Raw genomic sequence first — 24531 nt, 5'->3', positions numbered from 1 at the left:
GATCTGCATCATCACGCCAGCGCCTTCGTCATTAGGAGGGTGTAACTCAGGATGCCCTCACCATCCTAGAGCATAGGACTGACTTCGCTTAGCCTTCGAGGTCATCCTCGTCAATAGCTCGCCCCAGCTCCCCTGCTATCTGAGGAGGTGGATCGACAATGATGATCTGCTCACCTCCATCGATCGGGCTAGCTAGAATCTCACTGATCGCCTCTCCCTTATAGAATCGGCTCTGGTCATGGTTGTCGATCGCCTTTCGAGGCCGACCCGGTGGAGGATAGGTTGGCCAAGGCCAAGGTCAAAATCATGGGTGAGATGCCAACCACAACTTTCTGTCTCTTCTTAATTTTGTTTTCAAGATCTTGATCATCCCTCCCTTGAATCTTTTAGATCTATCTACTCAGCTGGAAAGCCTCCGATCAGCTACGGAGTACGTGGCATGATTCATCAATGCTAGAGGCGCCGTTCTAGTGGTTCGCTTGCACGACATCCCAAACCATGTCAGGGAGGTCGCTCTTCATGGCATTCGTCATGGTGCTGCCATGGCGTTGGCTGCTGTGCAAGCCCATTCTGGCCACAAGCTTCAGCTTCTTCCCCATGGTTTTCCAGCCATGGCACACCCTGGGGATCATGAGCACCTAGTTGAGGATTTCATCGACGCCGCCGACTCTATATCCCTTACTTCCCAGGCCGATGATATAGTAAACAAAGTGTTTTCTGGCCTGTAGCTTGTAATATGTGACATCAGCAAACAATTTCTTCATCTTAAGTGATTTTTCTTTTGCTTCGTACTTCATGTTCCGATCTATGTCTGGTCTTGCTCTATAGGCGATACGTATTATACTGGCTTTTACCCCTTCGAGTTTATTTTTGAACTAGAGATGATACCCTTCTAGTATCGGCTATTAGAACCAATGACCAAACAAATCAGCTGTCAAGTGTTAATCCAAATGCTAGGATAATATTTCTTTAAATGTTTTCTATTGATTGCTCTATCAAACTCTTCTTCTCCTCCTAGTGTTTCCAGAATATAAGCATTGTTAGGCACACAACGTTTAATCTGATAAGGTCCTTCCCAATTAGGCGGCCATTTGCCGAACTTACTGCCATTTGACCCGATCGGCAATTTTATTTTCTAGACTAAGTCTCCCTCAGAAAATTGCTTGCCATTGACCTTTTTATTGTAATATTTTGCAATCCTCAGTTTATTGGCTTCGATACTCTCAAGAGCATGCAGCCGATGGCAACTCAAGTCCTCTAAGTCGTCTATCATAAGATTCTTGTAGACTTCGGCTGACAAATCATTTCGCAACGTGACACGCCTTGATCTAGTTTGAACCTCCCAAGGAAGGACTGCATTGTGACCATGCACAAGTTCATAAGGGGACATTTTAATCGATCCATGACAGGCCATCCTAGATGTCCATAGTGCCTCATTAAGCATCGAATGCCACTTCTTTGGCTGTTCCTCAATCTTTTTCTTGATCAGCTTAATCATAATCTGATTAGATGCCTCTGTCTAGCCATTATCCTGAGCATAGTAAGGAGAAGAATTTAACAACTTAATTCCCATACTGGTAGCAAAATCTCCAAACTCTTCTGATGTGAACATTGTCCCTTGATCGGTAGTGATAGTTTAAGGAATCCCAAAACGATACACAATATGCTCCTTGATAAAATCAACCATGTTCTTTGAGGTTACCATCTTCAAAGGAATTGCCTCAACCCACTTAGTGAAGTAATCCGTTGCTACCAATATGAACCTATGTCCTTTACTTGAGGGCGGAAAAATCTGGCCGATTAAATTAATTCCCCAACCTCGAAATGGCCATGGTTTGATTATTGGATTCATAGCCGATGTAGGTGATTTCTGGATATTACCAAAATGTTGACAGTCCTAGCATCCCTTATAATATTCAAAATAGTCTTCCAGTATTATTGGCCAGAAATATCCAGTCCTACGAATAATCCATTTCATCTTATAAGTCGATTAATGAGCTCCACATATCCCTTCATGCACTTCATCCATCAACACCTTAGCTTCCTCTTGATTTAAGCATTTGAGCAACACCTCATCGACTATTTTGTAATATAGATGATCATCCAGTAAAACATACTTAGTCGATTTATACCTTAGCTTTCTGGTAACTTTTTGTGATGGATTCCTAAGGTAATCGGCTATTTCCACTCTTCAATCATTATTCGAGGTTTCACCACTCAAGACTTTTTGAAACACTCGATAACCTGACGCACTTTGAGCTAAACGATTAGCCTCTTGATTCTGTGCTCTCAGAATATGTTGAAAAGAGACATGAGAAAAATCCTTGAGCAACCTTTGGCGCTCATCATAATATCCCCTTCGAGTATCTTCTTTGCACTCATATAGGCCGATCAACTGATTAATAATTAACTATGAATCTCCAAATACTTCAATTGCATCGGCCTTTACTTCATGAAGAAGTTGAAGCCCCTTAAGAGTAGCCTCATATTCCGCTTGGTTGTTGGTAATCATTAGTTTAGTTGGAAGAGCAAACTTGAAACTTGCCCCTTGAGGTGAAATAACAACAATACCAATGCCGCCACCTTGCTTGCAGGATGACTCATCAAAGAACAACGTCTAGGGTACCGGTTCCACATAGCCAACAATTGGCTTATAATGTTGGGTGACAAAATTGGCTATTACTTGCCCTTTGACTGCTTTAGTCGATTCATACCTCAAGTCAAATTCTGACAACGCAAGAATCCACTTTCCCATTCTTCCATTTAATATTGGCATTGATAGCATGTGCTTGATCACATCAGTCTTGGAGATAACCGTACACTCAGCCAACAACAAGTAATGTCGTAACTTAGTGCAAGAGAAATATAAGCATAAGCATAACTTCTCGACGGGAGAATATCTTGTCTCGGATCCATAAGCCTCCTACTGAGATAGAAAACAACTCGATCTTTCCCTTCGAACTCTTGCATCAGGGCTGATCCAATTGTCTGGTTATCGGTTGATATGTACAATTTAAAAGGCTTACCTTACTGAGGAGGGACTAGCATGGGTGAACATTTCATATATTCTTTTATCTCCTCAAACACCTTTTGTTGTACATCACCCCCATTTAAATTCTTGATCATTTTTCAACTTCAACAAGGGAGAAAACGACATAACTCTCTCCGACAAATTTTAAATAAACCTCCTGATAAAATTAATTTTGCCAAGCAAAGATTGCAACTCTATTTTAGTAATCAAGGGCACTGCCTCATCAATTGTTTTTATGTTTTTTGACCAACTTCGATTCCTCTCGTGTGGACCAGGAAACCCAAGAATTATCCAGCTGATACTCCAAGGGCACACTTATTAGGATTCATCTTTAGACCATGTCTTCTTGTGCATTCCAGAGTCTCCCGCAAATCAGCTAGATGCTCCTTGTACCCCTAGGATTTTATCATCATATCATCAATGTAGATTTCAACGATCCTACCGATCAACTTATGAAAAATATAATTCATTGCCCTCTGATAAGTGGCACCGGCATTCTTCAGACCAAAGGTCATCATAACCCACTCAAATAAACCGATTGCACAAGGGCATCTAAAAGCGGTCTTTGCTATGTCTTCCTCAGCCATGAAAATTTGGTTATATCTTGCATTGCCATCCATGAAGCTAATAACCTTGTGCCCGATGGCTGCGTCTACCAACATATCGGCTATTGGCATCGGATAACCATCCATGGGTGTGGCCTTGTTCAGATATCTAAAATCGATGCAAACTCTTAACTTTCCATTCTTCTTATACATAGGAACAACATTCGATATCCACTCTGCATATCGGCACGGTCGGATAAACTTTGCTTCTAGTAACCTTTCAATCTCCTTTTTTATATCGTCAAGTACGTTTGGGTTGAATCTCCTCGGAGCTTGTTTAAACGGCCGATATCTAGGTTTGATTGGCAATTGATGTTCAATAATCGATCGGTCTAGACCAAGCATCTCATAGTATCCCCAAGCAAAACAATCTTTAAATTCCTTTAATAAATTGACTAACTCTTGCTTATACTTAGGATCTAACATGGCACTTACATACATCAGCCTAGGCCTATCTCTAGAACCAATATCTACCTCTTCTAATTCATCGACCGACGTGAAGCCATGTCCTAGTTTGCCATCTGTGCTATCTATTGGATTATCCATTAAAACAATTTTTCAAAGCCAACTGCTTGGATCGGCTGTTGGCTTTCATTATTGATTCTAATGAAGCCTCCTTCCCATAACTTGCTAGAAAAGCATTTAAAGTCTTCTAGCTCCCAAAATACTTGATCGGCTGTTGCGATACTCACAGATTCATCAGCGTGAACCAGCTCGACATCATCTCCATGCCATTAAATCAAACACTGATACATAGTTGATGGCACATAATAGTTTGCATGAATTCAATCATGACCAAGGAGTAAACTGTATGACCCTTTTCCATCGATGATGAAGAATGTGGTGAGCAGAGTTTTACTCCCAATTGTTAGTTCAACATTCGTTGCCCCCCCCCCCGAGTCTTAGATGCATTAAACCCAAAATCTTTAAACATCATGTCGGTTTCAATCAAATCTTCTGGTCCCTTGCCAAGTTTATGAAAAGTGGTAAAAGGCATAAGATTGACAGAAGCACCTCCATCCGCCAATATCTCGTTCATCGGCTTCCCATCAACAAAACCTCTTACATATAAAGCCTTCAAGTGTCAATGCCTGACTGGCTTATCGAATATAGCCTGCTGTATAACTCTCAACTTAGCAACTATTTCTTCATACTCCGATTCATCAAAATCTGAATAAACTTCTTGATCTATTGGAGCTCTGAATTCTGATGGCAACAGAAAAGCCATTTGAATATTAGCTGATGGTTGCCTTCTATCTGTTGTTTACTTAGCACGCCATACTTAAGGTTTACTAGGTGCTTGAGCCTGTTCTAGTTCTCTGTTTCTTAGCCATTGCACTCTTCTTTTCTGGCTTCTTATCAAACCTCCTGAACACCATTGGCCTTCCTACCAAACATATTCTTTCTCATTACTCTCTTCTTCATGATCAGCCCAATTTTGATTGATAACTCGCTTTTCTAGCAGATCATGAACACTTCTATTTTTAAGCGCCGATCCATGTTATTATGATGATACATATCTTGAGCATGGATAGACCGATGGTTGGCTTGAGATTGCCTAAACTCCCAATATTGCTCACTGCATTTTGGATAGTTATTTCTGGTAGGCAATTTCAAACCTTCGTTTCAGCAATGTTTGAAGAAAGGATAATTCCAATGTGATTCAATTTGCTTTTTTCATACCTCTCTTTTTCTTGTTGATGCTGGTTTTCTTGCTCTTCTAACCAACGCTGATAATCCTTTTCCTTCTACCCCTGCCATTTATTCAACAAAATTTGAGATGTAACAAGCGGCTTTGTCGTCCCATCCTTTGATGTTTCCCCCTGCTCATATCAGCTCTTTTGTTGGTCACGACGCCTTCTAATTTCTCTGTATTCATTAGCCGATATTTGCATCTCGGGATCGACTGTTCTAGTTTTTCTTGATCTAGTTGACGTCAGGACCTTAGTCTTTCCTTTGAGTAGCCTGGCATCGACCATGTTTTGATCTCCTAGGAAAGGATTATCATTAACTTTCATCTTCTGAGGCGTATCGAATTTGAGCCTTCCTTGCTGAATAGCCCTCTGTATATGCTGCCGGAAAACTCTGCACTCATTAGTAGAATGAGAAGTGGCGTTGTGAAATTTGCAGAACTTCCTATTCTTCAACTGATCGGGAGGCAACATAACATGATTGTTGGGTAACTTGATCTATCCTTTCTCGAGCAAGAAATCGAAGAGCTTGTCCGATTTTGTGACATCGAAGTCATAGCTCTCTTTGATTCCTCTTCCCCAAGGATTTGGCACTATTACTGTCTTCTTACCCCAATTCCATTTGGCCGCAGCAACCTCTTCTTCTTCATCGTCCTCATAGCAGTCATCGACTAAATACAAATTATAGGCTTCGGCCATTGTGGTACTTTTCTGGAATCAGGTATCTCTGCGCATATTCTGGAATTAGCTATTGAGCGCTGTCACTCGTTGAGCCAATTGACCCAAGTTGTCAAATTCTTGTCCGAGCAGCTTTTCTCTCCATGTTAGCAACATCCCTTGAATGGCCAAAGCAGCTAGCTGATCATCAGCCAAGTTTAATGAGAAGCACAAATTTCTAGTCTCTCAAAACCTCTGAAGAAACTCGATGTCGGATTCATTAGTTCTCTGCCTTATAGTTGTCAAATTGGTAATCTTCTTTTCTCCAGTCCCAGTATAAAAATATGTATAAAACTTCTCTAGGTCAGCCCAATTAGTAATGGAGTTAACTGGCAGTGATGAAAACCAAGTGATGGCTAGCCCTGATAGAGACAAGAAGAAGAAGCGAACTCGATGGGCCTCTTCAATGGATGCTTCACCCAACTGTGTAAGATATCGACTGACATATTCTATTGTGCTTGTGCTATCTTGGCCAGTGAACTTAGCAAACTCCGGGAGCCTATAATTCACCGGGAGAGTGATCAAATCATACCATTCTGGATATGGGCGTTTATATGAAAATGTTTGCCTTTTGACTTCAAACTGAACTGATTCTTCATCATCTCGGTCACTCTAACAAATAACTCATCAGCATTTAAATTTGAATCTCTCTGCAATTGCTGACCCATCTGTGGATTAAAATTTCGAGTACCTTGATACCCCGAATTTAGAATCATGTGAAGGGTGTTGTAATCTGTGCCATAATGATACCCTTATGTTATCTCCATCTGCTGGGTCCTCTGCTTGTTTGCTGCTTAAAGTCTCTGGTTATAAATGTTAGAATCTATATCTCTACGAATCCTTTGAACTAATGGCGCTATTTTTTGAGCCGATGATGGCATCTGGCCTGATGTGCCAAAATTGACCATTTGATTCCAAGCTTGCCATGTCGGTTGTTGCACATGCTGTTCTGATGATCCAGGATTATACTGTATTTGATTAGCATTAGCACCCTGAACTTGCTTAGATGAGCTATGAACCACCTGGACATCATCATTACTAGCGGGTGCTGTTTCTTGATGGCTAGTACCGGCTTGATTAGTCCTCTGAGTTGACAGATGTGGAATGTTGTAATAAGCCAGTCCAACCTGATCAACTGGAAACCCATGAAACATCTCTTTCATGGTGTTGTGGAATGTGTTTAAGAAAACTTCATTATGATTCAACATGGCATCATGAACGGAATTGTTTACAGCTTCTATGAAGAAACGCCTGTCTTCAGCTTCATCTACATCTGTTTGCCCATGCAATAGAACTCTTGGTAGTGGATATTTCTGAACAATTGTATTATCACGTGTCTTGGTGTAGGATAATAAACACTTGTTCTGAAATTCTTCTATAGCTTTGCTGATGTTGCTGCAAACTAATGACGATAAGAACATCAGTAAGATCGGTAACTTAATAAATCTACCAAAGATTGCCACTCTTAGATAGAGCCGATAACTTGACCTTAATCTAGTTCGAGCAGTGGAGGTCGACCAGATCGGTGCAGCCGTACTTGAACTAGACAAGAGTCGATAACTAGCTTATACTAGAGTCACAGTGGAGGTCGACCGGATCGATGCAGCCGTACGAACAGAAGTATAAGCCATGACGGTACTTACAGACAAGCCGGAGGTCGGCTAGACCGATGCAGCCCTGCTTGCTGAAGAACTTGTCGAGATCTACTCTACTCCTACTCCTAAGGGTTGGTCGGAGCCAAAAAAAAGCAAATGACTTGTATTTGATTGATTGTGTCCTTTACAATAGCCGCGGTCCAATATTTATACCCGGAGTCTAAGCATGAATCCTACTTAAGCACGACTCATTACAATCTTTGGCATAAGAGAAAACATTCCTAATTTAAGATAACATGGACCATAATATTTCCCATTTTATAGAGTCCAACATGTTTTTCCTGACGCCAACAACAGCTTTTATCGTTATCTGTTGGTGCTATTTGAAGAGAGCCGGTTCTAGTACTGCATTCGAATCAGCTGATACCGACCTTTATGCAATCAATTCATCGATGACACGATCTTGAGAGCTTTCGAGTTTCTGCAATTCTTCTTCCCAAATTTTAGTGTAAATAAAGTGTTCTAGGAGGGGGTGCCTACAATACTTAACTCTTGCTTAGCCTAACATAGCTTTGCGGCAAAGAAAGTTTGTGAGTTCCGATTATATATTACCCTAATTATATCCATCATATCATGGTGAAGGGAATTTTAAGATACATCATTGCTACTATTTATTATTTACTCACTCCGTTCCAAATTATAAGCCATTATGGCTTTTCTAGATACATAGTAAAAGCTATGTATCTAGACATAATGTATATCTAGATACATAACAAAAGGTATACAACTAGAAAAGTCAGAACCATTTATAATTTAGAAAATACAAGATGTAATAATTAATAGTAGGATACATCGTCTCTATGCTTATGCTTTGTAAGCTACTGGGATGTACTACTAATTACATGCATACAACTACAACGGTAAAAAGAAAACTGGTTAGGATGTATACTATTAATTACATGCATACATACTACATACTACATACTCAAGGAAATCCCATACTATACTACCGTGGAAATCCCATACTATACTACCGATATACATCACTTCCTATATGAATGAAACAGCTGGCACCCACAGATGTAAAGCCGTTCCAATCTCCCCGCTCACATGTCACATACAACTACAACGGTAAATAAGGAAGGGCCGAGGTTCTGAATTCTCATCAGCTAGCCGCGTCAAGGTTGTCTTGTCAGTACCTGCTTTCCTTTCATATAGCCGCCAAAGCTAGCGTTTCCTCATTTCCACTCCATTTCCTTTCCATTCACGCGCTCTTGCATTTGGCTCTCGCTCACCACACCAAACGCGCGCCCCTCTTCCCTCTCCAGACGGAGCCCACAGCTAGCCCCGCAACGGAGATGGCCGGCGGCGAGGCGACCCTGATCCGGGAATCCACCGCCGTCCCAACCACCGCCCGACCATCGCCGCGCTTCCTGCTTCCCCGCGCGAGTGGCAACCGTGTTCTTCCGTCCCTGCCACCCCTGCCTCCTCATGATCTCGTTCTCGACGGCGGGATCCACGCGAAATTCGAGGGCTGGGCTGACAGCACGGATCTGTGGAGGCAGTGGGTGGCCAAGCTCCGGCCGCTGCACGAGCCGCTGTGGCGCGAGCTCGCGATCCTGGAGGGCATCCTGGCGACCACGTACCGGGTGCGGCGGGAGAGCGAGGGCGCGCTGCTCCAGCTCGTGCCCTTCTGGTCCCCCCCGACCAACACCTTCGTCTTCCCTTGGGGCGAGGCGACGGTCACGCTGGAGGACATCGTCGCGCTCGCGGGCCTGCCCATCCTGGGCTTCCCCGTGCTCGAGCCTCGGTACTCTGACAAACTTGTTGAGATTGAGATGGCGGACGAGCGCGAGCTCGCTGCCGTCCGCGCTGTCCTGCTGATGGATCAGCGCGAGGGCACCGGCACCGGCTCCGGCTGGGCGGAGCACTTCCTTCGCCAGCACCAGCCAGAGGAGGCAGGCGGCCGCCGTGGCGAGCGGGAGCAGCGCCTGGAACACGCTGCGTTCCTGTCTCTGTGGCTGGCTCGCTTCGTGCTCCCGGCGCCGTCCGACTCCGGCTCCGAGGACATCGTCCCGGGGGAGGAGGTGCTCCCCATCGCCGTCCGCCTGGCGCACGGCCACAGCGCGGCGCTCGCGCCCGCGGTGCTCGCCAGCATCTACAGCGACCTCTCCGCGCTCCATCGCCACTTCATCCACTCCAAGAGAACGGAGGCGCCGACAGTCTCTGCGCCGATGCACATCCTGCAGCTCTGGGTCTGGGAGCGCTTCTCCGAGCTTCGCCCGGCGACGGTGGCGACGGCAAGCGTCCCGGCGGACGCAACTGACGGTGAGGATGTGATGCTGCTGCCTAGGGCTGCCCAGTGGCACGACGTGCACAGGGCGCTGGACCCGGGGTACACTCGCGCGGTGTTCACGGCACCCAAGGAGTTCGAGTGGCGGCCCTACGGCAGTAGCTTCTGGGTGCGTCGTCGTGGCCATGGCGGAGCTAGGGCACCGCTATCATCCTTTGCACGGTGTCTGCAGGCTTGCGAGCTCGTGGGCGTGGACTACATCGAGCAGTACAATCCTCACCGCGTCGCGAGGCAGCTCGGGTTCGACCAGGACGTTCCGGGGACGATGACCCGACTGAACACCAATCTCTGGGAGAGGGCATGGGAGACATACAATACTGGGGCAGAAGATTATGCATTCGCCATTCCGAGTGACGAGCCCGGTGTGACGGATGAGTATGCTCAGTGGTGGAAGCCGTACTCAGTGGCATGTGCTATTGCCGTTGAGCAGAGGGATGCCTTAGCATCAAATAGAGAGTTAGATTCTCTCGTGGAAGAAACCAGCAACAAGGGATCAGGTACCAGAGAATTTTGTTGAAGTCGCAATACTAGCTATATATACATCAAATTAGTTGGAACAATGCAATTTAGGCTTGATACATAACCCTTAAATTACTCTGTCTCTCTTTGTTTTTCTTTTGCAGGAAACAATGAGGGGTCGTCTAGCAGAAATGATACTAGTGGACCAAAATGGGCAGTTGGGACGATGGAAATGATACAAAGGGCATCCGTTAATCGGCAGGCTGAAATGGCTGGATCGAGGGAACTCGTTGCAAAACTGGTGAAAGAGATTCAGGAGCTAGCTATAGACATCTGAGCAACCCAAGTAAAGCATCAGTCAATAAGGTATACACTACTAGTAACATTTGTCTTTGCAACGCATTACTGATATCGCCTATGATATCTGTCAAATAATAAAACGGATTAGGATTATTAACTTTGCTTGGGAAAATCGGTTCTTTTATTACAAAATGTTAGTGTTGGCGTCACAGGACAAATGTTTTGGAGGACCCGGTTGATCCAATAGTATGCAGCACAGCAGCAGTTCTATTTTATAGTATCCGAAAGAAAATCAAGTTCCTAATTTAATTTTATACCGTTGTTCTAATGCTTCAGTGTGAATTCTCATAGATAATGAAACAAGGAAACTTCGATCCTGATCAGTGGTAAAATAATGATCAGTAGAAAAAGAGCACAACGACTGTTATTGAATTTGTTTTTTGTTCCTACTCTTGGCTTTTCAGATGCGATTGCATTTAGCTTCTTTCGTTCTGATGATGACTAAAACATTTTTTCCTCAGGACCAGCTGGTGTATAGACATGTATATATAGGTATTAGGAGGACACCAACCTGATGTTATTTGCTTTTAAAAAAACTGATGTTATTAGCCAGTAATACATGATACGAACAGTTCTTGATAATGAAAGTGTGCTCCTACCCCTCCCTCTTATGTTGTTGAATTCAATCTATATATTACTTCTCTCTGTAATATATCCTTATTAGTTAGTGAACTTCCATCATTGATCGTGACATTCATTTTTTTTTTGGGGGGGGGGGGGGGGGGGGGGGGGGGGATCCTACCTTTTGCTATGCATGAGCTGCATTATATATTTTTTGGTTGCAAGTCGTGCAAGAAATTAAAGATCCATTGTGTTGAGTTATATATATGGTTACGACATTGAATGCTGTTATATAACTTTTTATAAAATACAATTACATCTTTTATGCAGGCAATATTATATTTAGGGTGTTAACATTCCTACAAAGGAGATAGGAAGCAGCAAGGATGTAAGCCAAAGCATGCCAAGCGCTGGAAATGGATACCATGTAGTTTTTTTTTTCCAAAGAAAAAGTGTCGATTTAACAGTAGGATTTGTGATGTTTGATATGTTAAACACCATGTGATCTACTTGGTTTGATCCTTTCTCAGCCATGAGCTGATGTAACAGTGAAGTATCTAGGCTTGTGCACAAACGTTGCGAATGAGTACAATTTGAGACATGCAAAATTGTATTCCATCTGTTCCTGTTTACATTGTGTTTTGTATCTATCCAATACTTTACCGAAGAATTTGATAATTTGTTTTTAAAATTATATCATTTAAAAAATTCATGACACAATTCTGCCAATATCATTTTTATGTGACATATATACGACCACACCAGTTTTGTATATCAGAGATTCAGAGTTTAGTGTGTAAAAGCATTCTTAAATTATATATGTTTGAGAATGGTGTAGTGGGAGTATCTTTGATATGTTATTTTTCATTTGCTCCAATGAAAAAGCATATGCGTGTACTGTATGCTTAGATAGATGTGATATTTTGTGTGGCGTTATTGTTGCCTGTGTAAATATATATCATATAATGATGATGCAAAAACAAATTTGAGCATATATTATGCCCTTTTTGTTATGCTAGGTACAGAAATTAATTTATCTATAGTTTCAAATGGCAAATATATACTCATTGTTTACCTCATTTTTCTGTGAAGTCCTCTGCTGTTGGTGACTTTATTTGACGGTCTATTGGTTCATTTGTGTGCCGAAATGGTGGATACCCTAGATTCCTAGCACACTGTGTGTCAAGCTCCCACAAGCCTTTGTTACATGGCTATCTTCTGCACCTTTTGGCCGTACGTGGGATTATTTTCATGAACTTGGTAGGATTCCGTTTCTACAAGTGCAACCTGGGAAAAAAGGACCGGTTCACATAGACCCATAAATTCAATTGTACTGCGATATAACACTCACCCTATGCCCATGTTTAAAGTGATTTCGGTGATGAAGAGAACATCAATTGGACTAAAAATTGTGTCAAATAGGCCCTGTTCGCTTGTCTTAAAAATGGCTTGTTCGGCTTCTTTTTTCAGCCGGAATAGTGTTTTTCTCTCACAACAATTCAGCCGGAACAGTATTTTTCAGCCAATTTCAGCCAAGTTTCAGACCAGCGAACAGGGCCTGTTTAAGTCCTATGTGTATGCAAGTCGAGAGGTTGATGTGAAGACTCTGATGGAGAATCAAGCAGCAAATTAGTCAGCCAAGAACTTGGAGAAGAACAGTGCATTGCCAGAAGATTGGGTAGTGTGGAAATGTACCCACCGAGTATCACATTGTGTTGGTGAAACAATGAAGGGTGAAGTCTAGCTATGCCCAAGAAAGTCGAGCACCGAGTATTGGCAGCAATATAATGTCAAGAGAGGACCGAGGGAAAAAGGATCTCACTGGAAGGTTCAGTAACAGAGAAAACTCGAAGACCAACGTATGTGCATTGAGAAGTGGAGATAAGTAGCCGATAAGAAAAATATATATGCACACTATGACGGAGATATCTTTAGAATCAAATAAAGATTTAATTTTTTTCCCCCGTGGAAGATTCTATAGAGTCAACAAGAAGGGATTAGGTTTAGGTACAATAATTGCTGAAGTGGAAATAATCCTATATACATCATTCCCACTTGACAAATAAACCATGACATTCCTTTTCTTTTCCGGTCATCTAGCAGGCTGGCAGAAGGAAATTAACAGTACTGGACCGGATAGCAGTGAAGGTTGTACTAAAATACTCTACTACCTAAATCGATTTTATCAGATGAAAGCAGCTTGGGACAAAGTTGGAAGCACCATATGAGTGAACTAAAACAAGCAGTTGGGACGTTGCAAATGATACAAAGGGCACCTGTGTTTCGACAGGCTGAAATGGCTCACCTTGCAAAACTGGTGAAATGAAGACATTGAGGAGCTAGAGGCACCTAAGCAACTTAAGAAGTAAAGTATCAGTTAATAAGGTATATATATACAAGGAGAATATTTTTACAACATATTATATAGGGAGAGTATATTTGGTAGCCAGCTACAAAATAAGTTATTATGTAGTCACCCCCATTTACGATAATTCTATATACTAATTTACGATAATGTCAATACATATTTACGATAGTTGGGTTACTATAACACATGGGGATATTTACCATAACGTTATAGTAAACCATTTAGTAAGGAGTTACTATAATCTCGTAAATTAACATAGTAATTATCGTAACTCAAAGTGGCTATAGAATAAGTTATTTTATAGCCAGCTACAGGGTGTGTATATATATATATATATATATATATATATATATATATATATATATATATATATATATATATATATATATATATATATATAGACACACACACACTACGGAGTACTATACTAGTAGTAACATTTGTCCTTACAACATACCCAGACGTCTGGACGGACGGACACCCACGCCTGCAGTCCGTTTGGCACGCCCACGTGGGCCCGCGCCGCCACAAACATCACCAACATCTAGAAGAGGGGATGGGGCGGCGGATGCCCAGCCGTCTTTGGGAGGAGGAGGAGACACCAAGACAAGGCAGCAGAAGGCAAGGAGGGAGATGCAGCACCCGATATACTTGTGAAACATCTGGATGCAACACTTGCAACATATGTTTGAAGACAGATAAAACATGTGAACATGTATCTGAAACACTTGCAAAAACACCTCAGAAACACTTGAAACCATTATAAAATATATGCAACATCCATATAAAATACTTGCAACATATGTGTGAAACATATGCAACATTATCAAATAAACACACTTGCAACATACGTCTAGAAAAATAGATGAAACATTGGGAACAGAAGGTTGTAACATACGTGTACAACCATTGCAACATATGTAATATCCTGATCTACTTTTGCAACATCCATATGAAACACTTGCAGCGTACCTATAAAACACATCTAAAACTTGAAACATAAGGCTTGCAACATGCATTTGTCACCCTTCTTCTGTACGGCGCACCGCAGAGTGGGGGAACGGTCGGTTCCAGCCAGCCGGCGGCCGAGGATGGTGGCGCGGCCCGGCAACGGCCAGCTGCGCCTGTGCCTGCCCGGCTAGCGACGGCCCCCTCTCCTAGCCGCCTGGCCTGGGTGCGAGCGAAGGACGGAGCACGGCATGGCGCGCGCGGGGACGGAGGCGCCACGGGGGATGGCGGTGGCGGCGCGCCGGAGTGGGCCATGGCACGGGGGATGGCGGCGGTGGCGCGGTGGAGCAGGAGGGGCAGACGGCCGCACAACGGACGAGCACGGAGTGGGGAGACGATTGTTGAGTGGGTATGATTTGTTTTTTTTTTTGGGGGTGGGTGGGTGTGGGGTCTGGACGAATGGATGCCTGAGCGTGAGCATTAGCGTATAATAAAACGAGTTAGGCTTAGCTTGCTTGGGAAAACTGGTACCTTCATTACAAACTGTTGGCTTTGTTGTCACTGGTAAATGTTTTCGAGGACGCGATCCACTAGTGATGGAGAAACTGGAGAAGTTCTATTCTGTAGTCGCCAAATATCAAGTGGCTATTTTGCTATACTTTTTTCTAACGCTTCAGGTGCATCTCATAGAGAATGAAATAACGGACTTTTGTAAGTGGTAAAATAACATTATTAGTATAATGATCAGTAGCAAAAGAACACGCGCGCTAATATTATTGATTTCTTTTTAGTTTTGACTGCTACTCTCTTGATGAGTCTTGACATTCAGAAGCGAACTTATTTATCTTCTTTTGTTTTTTGTTTTGAAACAAAATTTAGCTTCTTTTGTCGTGATATATAGCTTTTTTTCATCAGACCAACTGCTCTAGTAGTACGCATGTAGTATTAGAAGGCATAGCTAAAACCTGATGTTAGCACTACAGGAAATCGGCATTTTGCCGAGTGCAGGATGTTTTGTCGAGTGTATTTTATTGGACACTCGGCAAAGACAGTCGCCGAGTACCAGATAAAATACACTCGGCAAAAAAAAAAAACACTCGACAAATATGTATTTTGTCGAGTGCCTTTGTTTTGGCACTCGGCAAAGAGGCATTTTACCGTGTGCATTTTTTTTCCCTCGGCAAATCAGTTTTTCAAAGCAATTTTTGAGGCCCTAAATGAATTCAAATGAAAAACTTTTCAACTACAAAGTTGTATAACTTCTCAAGATCTACAAAGTTTATTTTGGTCATTTCTTCATTTGACAAAGAGACAATAACGTTGTTCATAAAATCTACATCTCTCATATCTTTCATATTATTTTCATGAAAGTAGAAGAGAAATATATAAGATTTGTGAACAAGGTTATTACCACTATGTCGGACGAATAAATGACCAAAATAAACTTTGTAGATCTTGAGAAGTTATGAAATTTTGTAGTTGGCAACATTTTGATTTGAAATCATCTTGTCATGCAAAAACGACGTTTGAATTTGAAAATTTTAAAATTTGAATTTTTCAAAAGACCTCGGATGGAAAAACTTCCTAAATGAAAATTGTAGATCTCCAAAAGTTATGAAACTATGTAGTTGACAACTTTTTGATTTAAAATCATCTTATCATGCAAAACTACGTTTGAATGTCTCAAAATTGAAATTCGAATTTTTCAAACGACTTCAGATGGAAAAACTTCCTAAATGAAAATTGTAGATCTCGAAAAGTTATGAAACTTTGTAGTTGACCATTTTTTTATTTGAATTCGTTTAGGGCCTCAAACAAATAATTTACTCTCGGTTTAGTATAATATATGAGGATAGATAACGGAATCTAGACACAAGTGACAGTGTAGTGTAGTGGTAGAGTAGTAGACACACGAAGGAGAGGTTGTGAGTTCGAATTCCGCTGGCCGCGTTAGCCGCGAATTTAGCGCAAAAAATACACCGACTTTGATGAAGACGGGCGGACGCTGGCTGGTGGCGGCCTCCCCCGAAAAAAATTTTGACTACTATTTTTGGGTTTTTTTGTATTTTGTTTTTGCCGAGGGTAAATCTTTGTCGAGTGTTTTTTCAGCATTCGGCAAAGCCTTTACCGAGTGCCCGACAAAAAGCACTCGACAAAGAAGCCTTTGCCGTGAAAGGATATGCCGATAGCTCTTTGCCGAGTGCAGCACTCGACAAAGGCTTTACCGAGTGCAATATGCTGTAGTGTAGCCTGTCCCATGTCGTACGTATTTCGCCAAGAATCAGTGTCGATTTAACGGTACGGTATTACGTAGTAGGCTTTATGGCCTATATATAGTTGATTTGATCGTTTCTCAGCTGCAAGTTTTGATGTAATAATGAACTACTTGCATGCAACGAATGAGAAGAATTATATACATAGGGAAATGCAAAATTATACAGAACATCTGAAAGTGATCTTTAAATTCATGCGGCAACGAGCATGTTGAAATCACCTGTGACGACTTTGTTATGCTTACAGTGCATATATACTTCTTATATTCATTTATATATACACCATGCAGATCTTATTCCTTCTAAGCCTATTCCTCCTAAACCAAATGAAATGAAATTATTTTTACATTCCCGCAGCACGCGGAGAAATCACCTATTATATTCGTATGTTTCAAATTTGAGCCTTATGTGGGCAAGACTAGCTCAGATTAAACTACATTGTGACGTTATGCAGTTGGGCTCTTTGGAGTCAGATTATTATCTTATTAAGGTCTTGTTTGGGTGGAGTAGATTGGAATGAAACTTAATTCAATTTCACTCTAATCCACCTCAACACATGGATTGAGATGAAAACATGCATATCAAACAAGGCCTAAAAGCTTTAGATAATCCACAGTCAATTATATGATAATCCATATGTATTGGATTTTCCATATAAAATTGGATTTGAATTATCTATATCCGTATAGATATCAAAAAAATCCTCTCTTATACTCGAAATACTTATTCGGCTCGGATCATATTGATAAATCATTAACATCACTTTCACTCGTATTGACAAAATTCTTGATAGCATCATCTAAACATCATCACTCATGTATGGATGAACATACCCCGGTTGCAAAGCACGGGCACTCACATATAAGTACTTTCTCCATCCAAAAAAGATACTAATATTTATCATATTAATAAATAATTGTCATTATATTTATCATGAAATACATTTTTATAGTATATTTATTTAGAGTCACACACGTTGATATTTTTTTTTATAAACTCAGCTCGACTTAAAATAATTTCACTTTGACCAAATGTATAAGTGCATCTTTTTTTTTTGGATTGGAGAGGGCAGTACACTATTTTTTACTTTTTAGTAGTACTCCTTCCGTTCTAAGTTATAAGTTATTTTAGCTTTTTTATATTTATTTTGTTATACATCTTATATTTATATGTATAATAAAATAAATAAAAAAAATTAAAATAACTTATAATTTGGAACGAGGAGAGTATCGTCTTTTATTAGTGGGACATTTGGAATTTGCCCACTCTCGTTGCATCTCTTCCGCTCAAAGAGTGGCCGGCAAATCAGTTACTTACATTGTGGGCCAGAAGGGACCGTGAGCCAACCTTGTCCGTGTCCTCCTGCCCCGCAGATCGCACAAGTTCGCAACGGACACGAGGAAAGTTGGTTGGGTTGGGCGGCCCTTCGAGAACACCGCCGCCGCCCGCTCCCCCATCTGGCCATCTCTGTCTCCTGTTGATCTCTTCTCTCGCGGAAGAGCTCCGCACTCAGAGGAGAGAGAGAAAGAGAGGAAGAGATGAGGAAGCTAGTCTCCTCGCGCCTAGCGGCGCTGTCACCGCCGGAGGTGGCGTCGGCCGCGGCCGCGGCGGGAGGGGCCGCGCTGGCGCTGCGGGGCTGGTGGGAGGAGGTGAACGACTCGCCGGCGTGTCAGGACGGAGCCTTCTTCTCCCTCTCCGCCGCCTACGCCCTCGTGTCCGCTGTCGCCCTGGTACGCCCGCCGGCTGGACCTTGTTCGAACCCCCACTCTAACCCTATCATCATCTCCGCTCAATCGCGCTAATCACCCTCCCATCCGGTTTTGCGGATGATTTGGCCCCTCGATCTGAATGGAACTCCGGTGTGCGGTAGGGACGCGTGGTAAATTACGAATCTTTTGTGTTTTGTCCTTGAGCGTCAGGATTGTCCCCGTTGCTGTCCCCAAACGTCTCCATCCATTTTTGGTATTGTGGCTGGATGAAATTGTATATATGTGTCAGGTGAAACTGTGGCTATAGAGAGGTGTGTTTAGTTGTTATAGCGGAATCCTCTGATTTCCCTCCGGAAATGAGTGCTGTTGCCATTATGGCATCTATTCACACGGTCACCCTGTTCACAAGTATCATTGTGAGGATAACGAAAACACTATCTACATAGATAGGATTTCCTATGCATAAGGTTTCTGAATTGTCCACAAATTATGGATCGAGATTCATTCACCATAGCAGTAATCACGGCAATCTTTCTATAGCTGGCCGAGTATGTGCCGGAATAATCTATAATCCTGACAGATGCAGACAAGTTGTACTATATGGCTCTACAGGAGCTACAGACCAGCAGCTGCATGTCAGGCTGTATCAGTCACGAGTAACCATTCTCAACAGCCATCTTTCATACACAGATTGAAGATTAATACCATTTTGTCTCTCAAAACAACATAGTGTTGTTCTACATCTACCATAATTGAGGGCAATCTTTCTGTTTATACTCTTAAGAATCATCCTTGCAGAAGGAAGGCATAGTATACGTTAAACAAACACTTGATTATCCATGGAATCCACCAATTAGCTGTAATCAATTGCTCCATCATCGATTCTATCACTTGAAGTTGTCCATCAAGCTGCTTTTGTCAACGTTTAGTGTTGGGGATGAATTCCTTGTGGATGAATTGCTTGTGAGTTGTGGCTTTGCCGAAGAAAATTAATACAAGTATTGATTGTCACTACAAACATCAATCTACTTCCATCTAGTGCTATCACTTTAATTTTACCATCATTACTGCAACTATCTTTCTCATGGTGTTATGCTTTTGAGCGCTACAAACATGAAGCATTTCCATCTTTACTGCTAAGGTGTTTACAGTTTGCCTCCATTCTTTTCCAACATCCTTGCTTAATGGTTGTTGTGCACACTTCTTAGATTAGAAACTTTTTTTTTCCTCCTTTTCCACCACAATCCCTCTGGTAGGATAAGAATGTTGAAAATTGTTTATATGGTGCATAAGTTGGCATTGGTATGATGTAGGATAGTTCATTTCTTTGACGGAAGTTCTCTGAATAAAACACTAGCCAAAATATAGACATGAACATTTTGCAACAGTCCTCCTGAATAGAGAAGTAAATCCTAAGGTTATGGCCATGTAGAGGGTAAGGAATACCTAAGAAGACTAAATCACTATGTAATAACATTCGGTCTTGCTTACCTGGTCATTTTCTTCCTTCTATCCTTCTACTTAAAAAAATGGCAGAACCAGTCTTTTACTCTCTAACCTACTCAGTTAGGTCTTGCTACATTTAAAAAAAATGTATTTTGGAAAGGACCAATACTCTGGATCCTCATACTGTGCCCTCTGAAAGTTTTAGTAGTCACTAATGATATTTTCTTCCTTCTATCATGACATTTTCTTCCTAATATCCTTCTTCCTTTTTAGTTTTTATTTGGTTTGCTGGACAGGTCGAACTGTCTTATAAGGTATTCATGGGATAATGTGTTTATTCTGTGTGATTGGTTGTATAAGGTGTCATTTGGTCACTGTTGTTCGTGAGGTCATGTTTGGTCGCTGACCAAGCTATTTTGGCCCTTCTCCTCTCTTAATGTAATGATACACAGATCTCATGTGGATTCAAGAAAAGAATCATGTATTCAATGCTATTTGAAAGGATTCTATTCATGCTAAGAGTGCAATGCAATTCTGCTCTTACTGTATTCCAACAACTATATTTGTTTTTCGATGCTAGTTTCACTAAACTTTGTATGCCTTTAAATTTTGAGTTTCCTGTCGGATAATGAACTGCTTTTACGTATAGCAATGTTTGAAGTTGGAAATATTGCATGCTACATTAACCATATTTGTGTTGTGCCTAGCAGATTTATAACATTATTCTGAAACATGTGCGGTCATCACTTTGAACTTCAAATGATAGTGAAATGAATATCCGTTACGTACTCACTTCATTCAGATTTGCAGATTCAATTAATCAGAATTCAGTTGCGGGTGCCGGAAATTGGTTGGACCACACAAAAGGTTTTTCATCTCATGAATTTCATTGTGAACGGAGGTAATGTGCGGTCCTAATGTTTTATCTTCTATCACCTTTGCATTCTATTTTTAATAACTATGGGTTGCCTCTTGCAGTTCGTTCTATTATATTTGGATTTCATGCATATGTGTTCCTTCTTCAAAGAAAAGTAAGAACCATGTGTCAAAGAAGATTCATCTAAATGTTATGGAGGCCTTTTCTTTCTTCAGTATATATTTGTAGTATCTTTGTAATATCTGGATTGTTGTTTTACAAGAGATTTGTGTTTGTAGTCCCAAATCCATAGCTTTCTTATGGACTGCTCAGTGCATTTTTTCCCTCCTATTTTGTTCTTCCAGTCAGTCATGTAGTTGATTATTCAACTAAACCTTTCTGTTTCAACAGGTGTATACTTTAGTGCTGTTAGATCTTCCTGGTCTCTTGTTTTTCTCGACCTACACATTGCTTGTGCTATTCTGGGCAGAGATATACCATCAGGTCTTACCAATATCTTTTTGCTTTTGGCATTTTTTCTTTTCCATCTACAAATTCAGCTCATACACTCGTGAACTTATATATGTTAATTTGTATGTCTATGCCAGGCTAAGCATCTTCCCACTGACAAGCTAAGGACTATATACATTGCAGTTAATAGTGTCATATATGTAATTCAGGTTGGTTTTTACCTGGTTTGTTGATTCTATTGTCATCTGATATTAGGGTGCTTTGTTTAATTAACCCCAACTGTAAAATACATTGCCCAATTGTTCTCTGGTATCTGTAATAGACAACTATATTCTATGTATGTATCTAATAGATGTTTGTAGGTTTGTATTTGGGTATACCTTGGAATAAATGACAATCCTCTCATGGAGCTTGTGAGCAAAGTATTCATATCAGGTGCTTTCTTTTGTCACCATTGCTAGAGAAATTACTCCCTCTGGTCCATTTTATCTGGCACAAACGCATATCAAAATTCAAACTTTAAAAACTTTGACCAATAATTAGGCTAATAATTTTTAACTATTATAATACAAACTTTATATGATTAGATTTGTAGGAATTATACTATCCAATGATTATAGGTTTATAAGCATAAATAATATAATATAAAGCAAATGAATGGTCAAAGTGTAATTTAGGAGACCGTGTCATTCTAACTTGTGCCAGATAAAATGGACCGGAGGGAGTATCTGTTTAGTTTACCACCTTTTAGCTCACTAATGTTTTTCCTTTATTGATTTTCAGCTGTCTCATTTATAGCTCTTCTAGGATTCTTAATTTATGGTGGAAGGTAGCTTTTTTTGTGTGCATATTCTATTGTTTTTGATGAGTTCATTTTGAATGTATTTCTGTTCTCATTTGTCTAGGTTATTTGTCATGCTGAGACACTTTCCAATTGAATCAAAGGGGCGGAGAAAGAAGCTTATTGAGGTCATTATTACACTAACAAGTACCTTACAGACCATTTGTACTGTTAATGGTGTGCATGCAAACAAAACAACTTTTTGCTTGCTGTATATGCACAATTACGCCCTTGTCCTGTGCCATTACTTCACAGCAGCATCTGGCATCTCTCAAAACTAGCCAGTCTAAAATGGCATTTGTTTAACTTCCACATCAATTAGCTCAAATTGCAAGATGCAATATCACTGGAAATTCTCTTGACTTAATGCTTAAGATTCCCATGCCTGTACCTAATTGGTGCTAGTTTATGATTCCCATGTGCTATTAATGGGACTAACTTTACATGTATTAAAATTGTCTATCAGGTTGGGACCGTGACAGCAATTTGCTTTACCTGCTTCTTGATAAGATCCATTGTGGTAAGTATTTAGTTCTTATTGACTCAAGTCTTAAATATTTATTTTGCGAAGTTCTTTCAAGAATAATGCTTGCTTTGTCATTGATGTGGGACAAAAGATCAGGTGTACAACCCTACAGATTGTCCATTTTCAAGAACAATAGATATTAAAAATTCTATGTTGAGTGGACACATTTGTTACTTAACACCCTAAAAGTAGATACAACTATTTACAACATAACTTAAGAGTCTAAGTACCAAAAGCCTAACATGATAGTGATGATGAACTCAAATGTTTGATCATCGCTATTGCTTTGTGGCCTTGCTCAGTAGCTTGCAGGTGCAGGGTTTGCCCCTGGCACAATATGAACAGCTACTAGCAGCAGCATTTGACTACAACCCTGTGAACTGGACAACTGGTTCAGGGTGATGTTGGAGTGCACAGATCGTGGACTAATAGTTGGTTCAGAAACTAGGACATGAGTAATTCTTTTTTTTCTTCCTGCTTTTGCAGTCCAGATATCAATTTGTATCAAAACTCGCATACCATACTTTATTAGGCTGAAGTTTTTTGGAAAGTAGGTCAGATATTTTAGGTTTGGCTAATGGTTTCATTAAATTCTCTATGAAATATGTCTTTTATGTGCACTTATTTGAACTTGTAGATGTTGATGTATTTGACTCGGTCAAAGTTAAGTTTGACTTGACAAAACTAAAGTAATCTAGTGGCAGAATCCAGGATTCAAAACCTATGGGGCCAAACTTGTAAATTTTAAGTCAATTAACACAAGTGTTACACAATTGGCATATATAATTGCCAATAATATGTAGGGGTTTAATGTATTTTGGCAAAACCTGTGGAGCCAGGTGGCCCCAGGGCGGATACATGGATCCACCACTGCTATAATTTGGAACAGAGAGAGTATTATTGAGTATTGACTACTCCAGGTCTTGTAACATGCCTATGTGTGTGTTCTATCTTCAATATATTCAGGTTTTTACTTGTATCACCAGTTCATAAGCTTAAATCATGCTTTGATGTGATGGCAGGTGGCATTTTCATCATTTGATCCCGATCTATCTCTTGAGGTTTTGGATCATCCAGTTTTGGATTTCTTCTACTACATGGTAAGTACCGTGAAATGTATTCTTATACACTTATTTTCCTTTGCAGTTTTTCTTGTTGATGCAGTATTTTCCTTTGTAGTTGACAGAGATACTGCCCTCTGCCCTTGTACTATTCGTCCTGCGGAAACTTCCTCCCAAGCGTGTATCAGTGCAATACAACTCTATTCGTTAGAAGATTTTGGCATGTTATGCTGAGAAATCCTGAAAGACCAAATTTTCCTAGAATTATGTTTGTCACAGAGCGAACTGTGATATTTGAGCATGGCTTCGAGAGGTATTTTGTCATCTTAGCGCCATGGCTATATGATATAAGAGTACCCCGGTGCTAAAGGCCCAATTTTTTGGGGGCATTATATATATTAAATCTCCCTGTACAAGTAACTTGTCTATATTTTTATTAACTTGTCTAACAGAAAGAACAGTTTGAATTGGTTACTTTATTTGCATTTGTACCATTTTATCTATTGATTGAAACGGCAGGTAGAATTTCGATGGCATCGCTATTCTCTTTATGATGAGCTGCACTTTTGACACCTGACATATTTCCTTTCTTAGAACCTGTTTGGATCCATGTTTGGACCCTCAACTAATGTTTTACTAACAATTATCCTCTCTGTTCCA

The 24531-nt window shown here is 40.9% G+C and overlaps 2 protein-coding genes across 2 annotated transcripts; both read left to right on the top strand.

The window, feature by feature from the left end:
- Nucleotides 1-8997: 8997 nt before the first annotated feature.
- Nucleotides 8998-10788, top strand: LOC136456624 (uncharacterized). The gene is made up of 2 exons (XM_066456550.1): nucleotides 8998-10489; nucleotides 10616-10788. Exons 1-2 carry the CDS (start codon nucleotides 8998-9000, stop codon nucleotides 10786-10788), a joined length of 1665 nt encoding a protein of 554 aa, XP_066312647.1.
- A 7547-nt stretch (nucleotides 10789-18335) lies between these two features.
- Nucleotides 18336-24282, top strand: LOC136483606 (tobamovirus multiplication protein 1-like). The gene is made up of 11 exons (XM_066480720.1): nucleotides 18336-18691; nucleotides 20927-21017; nucleotides 21095-21147; nucleotides 21384-21476; nucleotides 21581-21652; nucleotides 21806-21878; nucleotides 22227-22272; nucleotides 22349-22412; nucleotides 22751-22804; nucleotides 23833-23910; nucleotides 23990-24282. The coding sequence occupies exons 1-11, from the start codon at nucleotides 18500-18502 to the stop codon at nucleotides 24080-24082; spliced, it is 909 nt and encodes a 302-aa protein (XP_066336817.1). The 5' UTR covers nucleotides 18336-18499; the 3' UTR covers nucleotides 24083-24282.
- The last annotated feature ends 249 nt before the right edge of the window (nucleotides 24283-24531 follow it).

The sequence above is a fragment of the Miscanthus floridulus genome, chromosome 1 (genome assembly GCF_019320115.1).
Source record: "Miscanthus floridulus cultivar M001 chromosome 1, ASM1932011v1, whole genome shotgun sequence".
Lineage (NCBI taxonomy): Eukaryota > Viridiplantae > Streptophyta > Magnoliopsida > Poales > Poaceae > Miscanthus > Miscanthus floridulus.
This window is presented reverse-complemented; position numbering and strand designations above follow the sequence as displayed.

What these genes read in the sequence shown, in the direction of transcription:
- LOC136456624 (XM_066456550.1), top strand. Translation starts at nt 8,998, where the DNA reads ATGGCCGGCGGCGAGGCGACCCTGATCCGGGAATCCACCGCCGTCCCA. An exon ending in AACCAGCAACAAGGGATCAG is followed by an intron (nt 10,490 to 10,615) that starts GTACCAGAGAAT and finishes TTTCTTTTGCAG; the next exon opens with GAAACAATGAGGGGTCGTCT.
- LOC136483606 (XM_066480720.1), top strand. Translation starts at nt 18,500, where the DNA reads ATGAGGAAGCTAGTCTCCTCGCGCCTAGCGGCGCTGTCACCGCCGGAG. An exon ending in TCGTGTCCGCTGTCGCCCTG is followed by an intron (nt 18,692 to 20,926) that starts GTACGCCCGCCG and finishes TCAGATTTGCAG; the next exon opens with ATTCAATTAATCAGAATTCA. An exon ending in TCTTGATAAGATCCATTGTG is followed by an intron (nt 22,805 to 23,832) that starts GTAAGTATTTAG and finishes ATGTGATGGCAG; the next exon opens with GTGGCATTTTCATCATTTGA.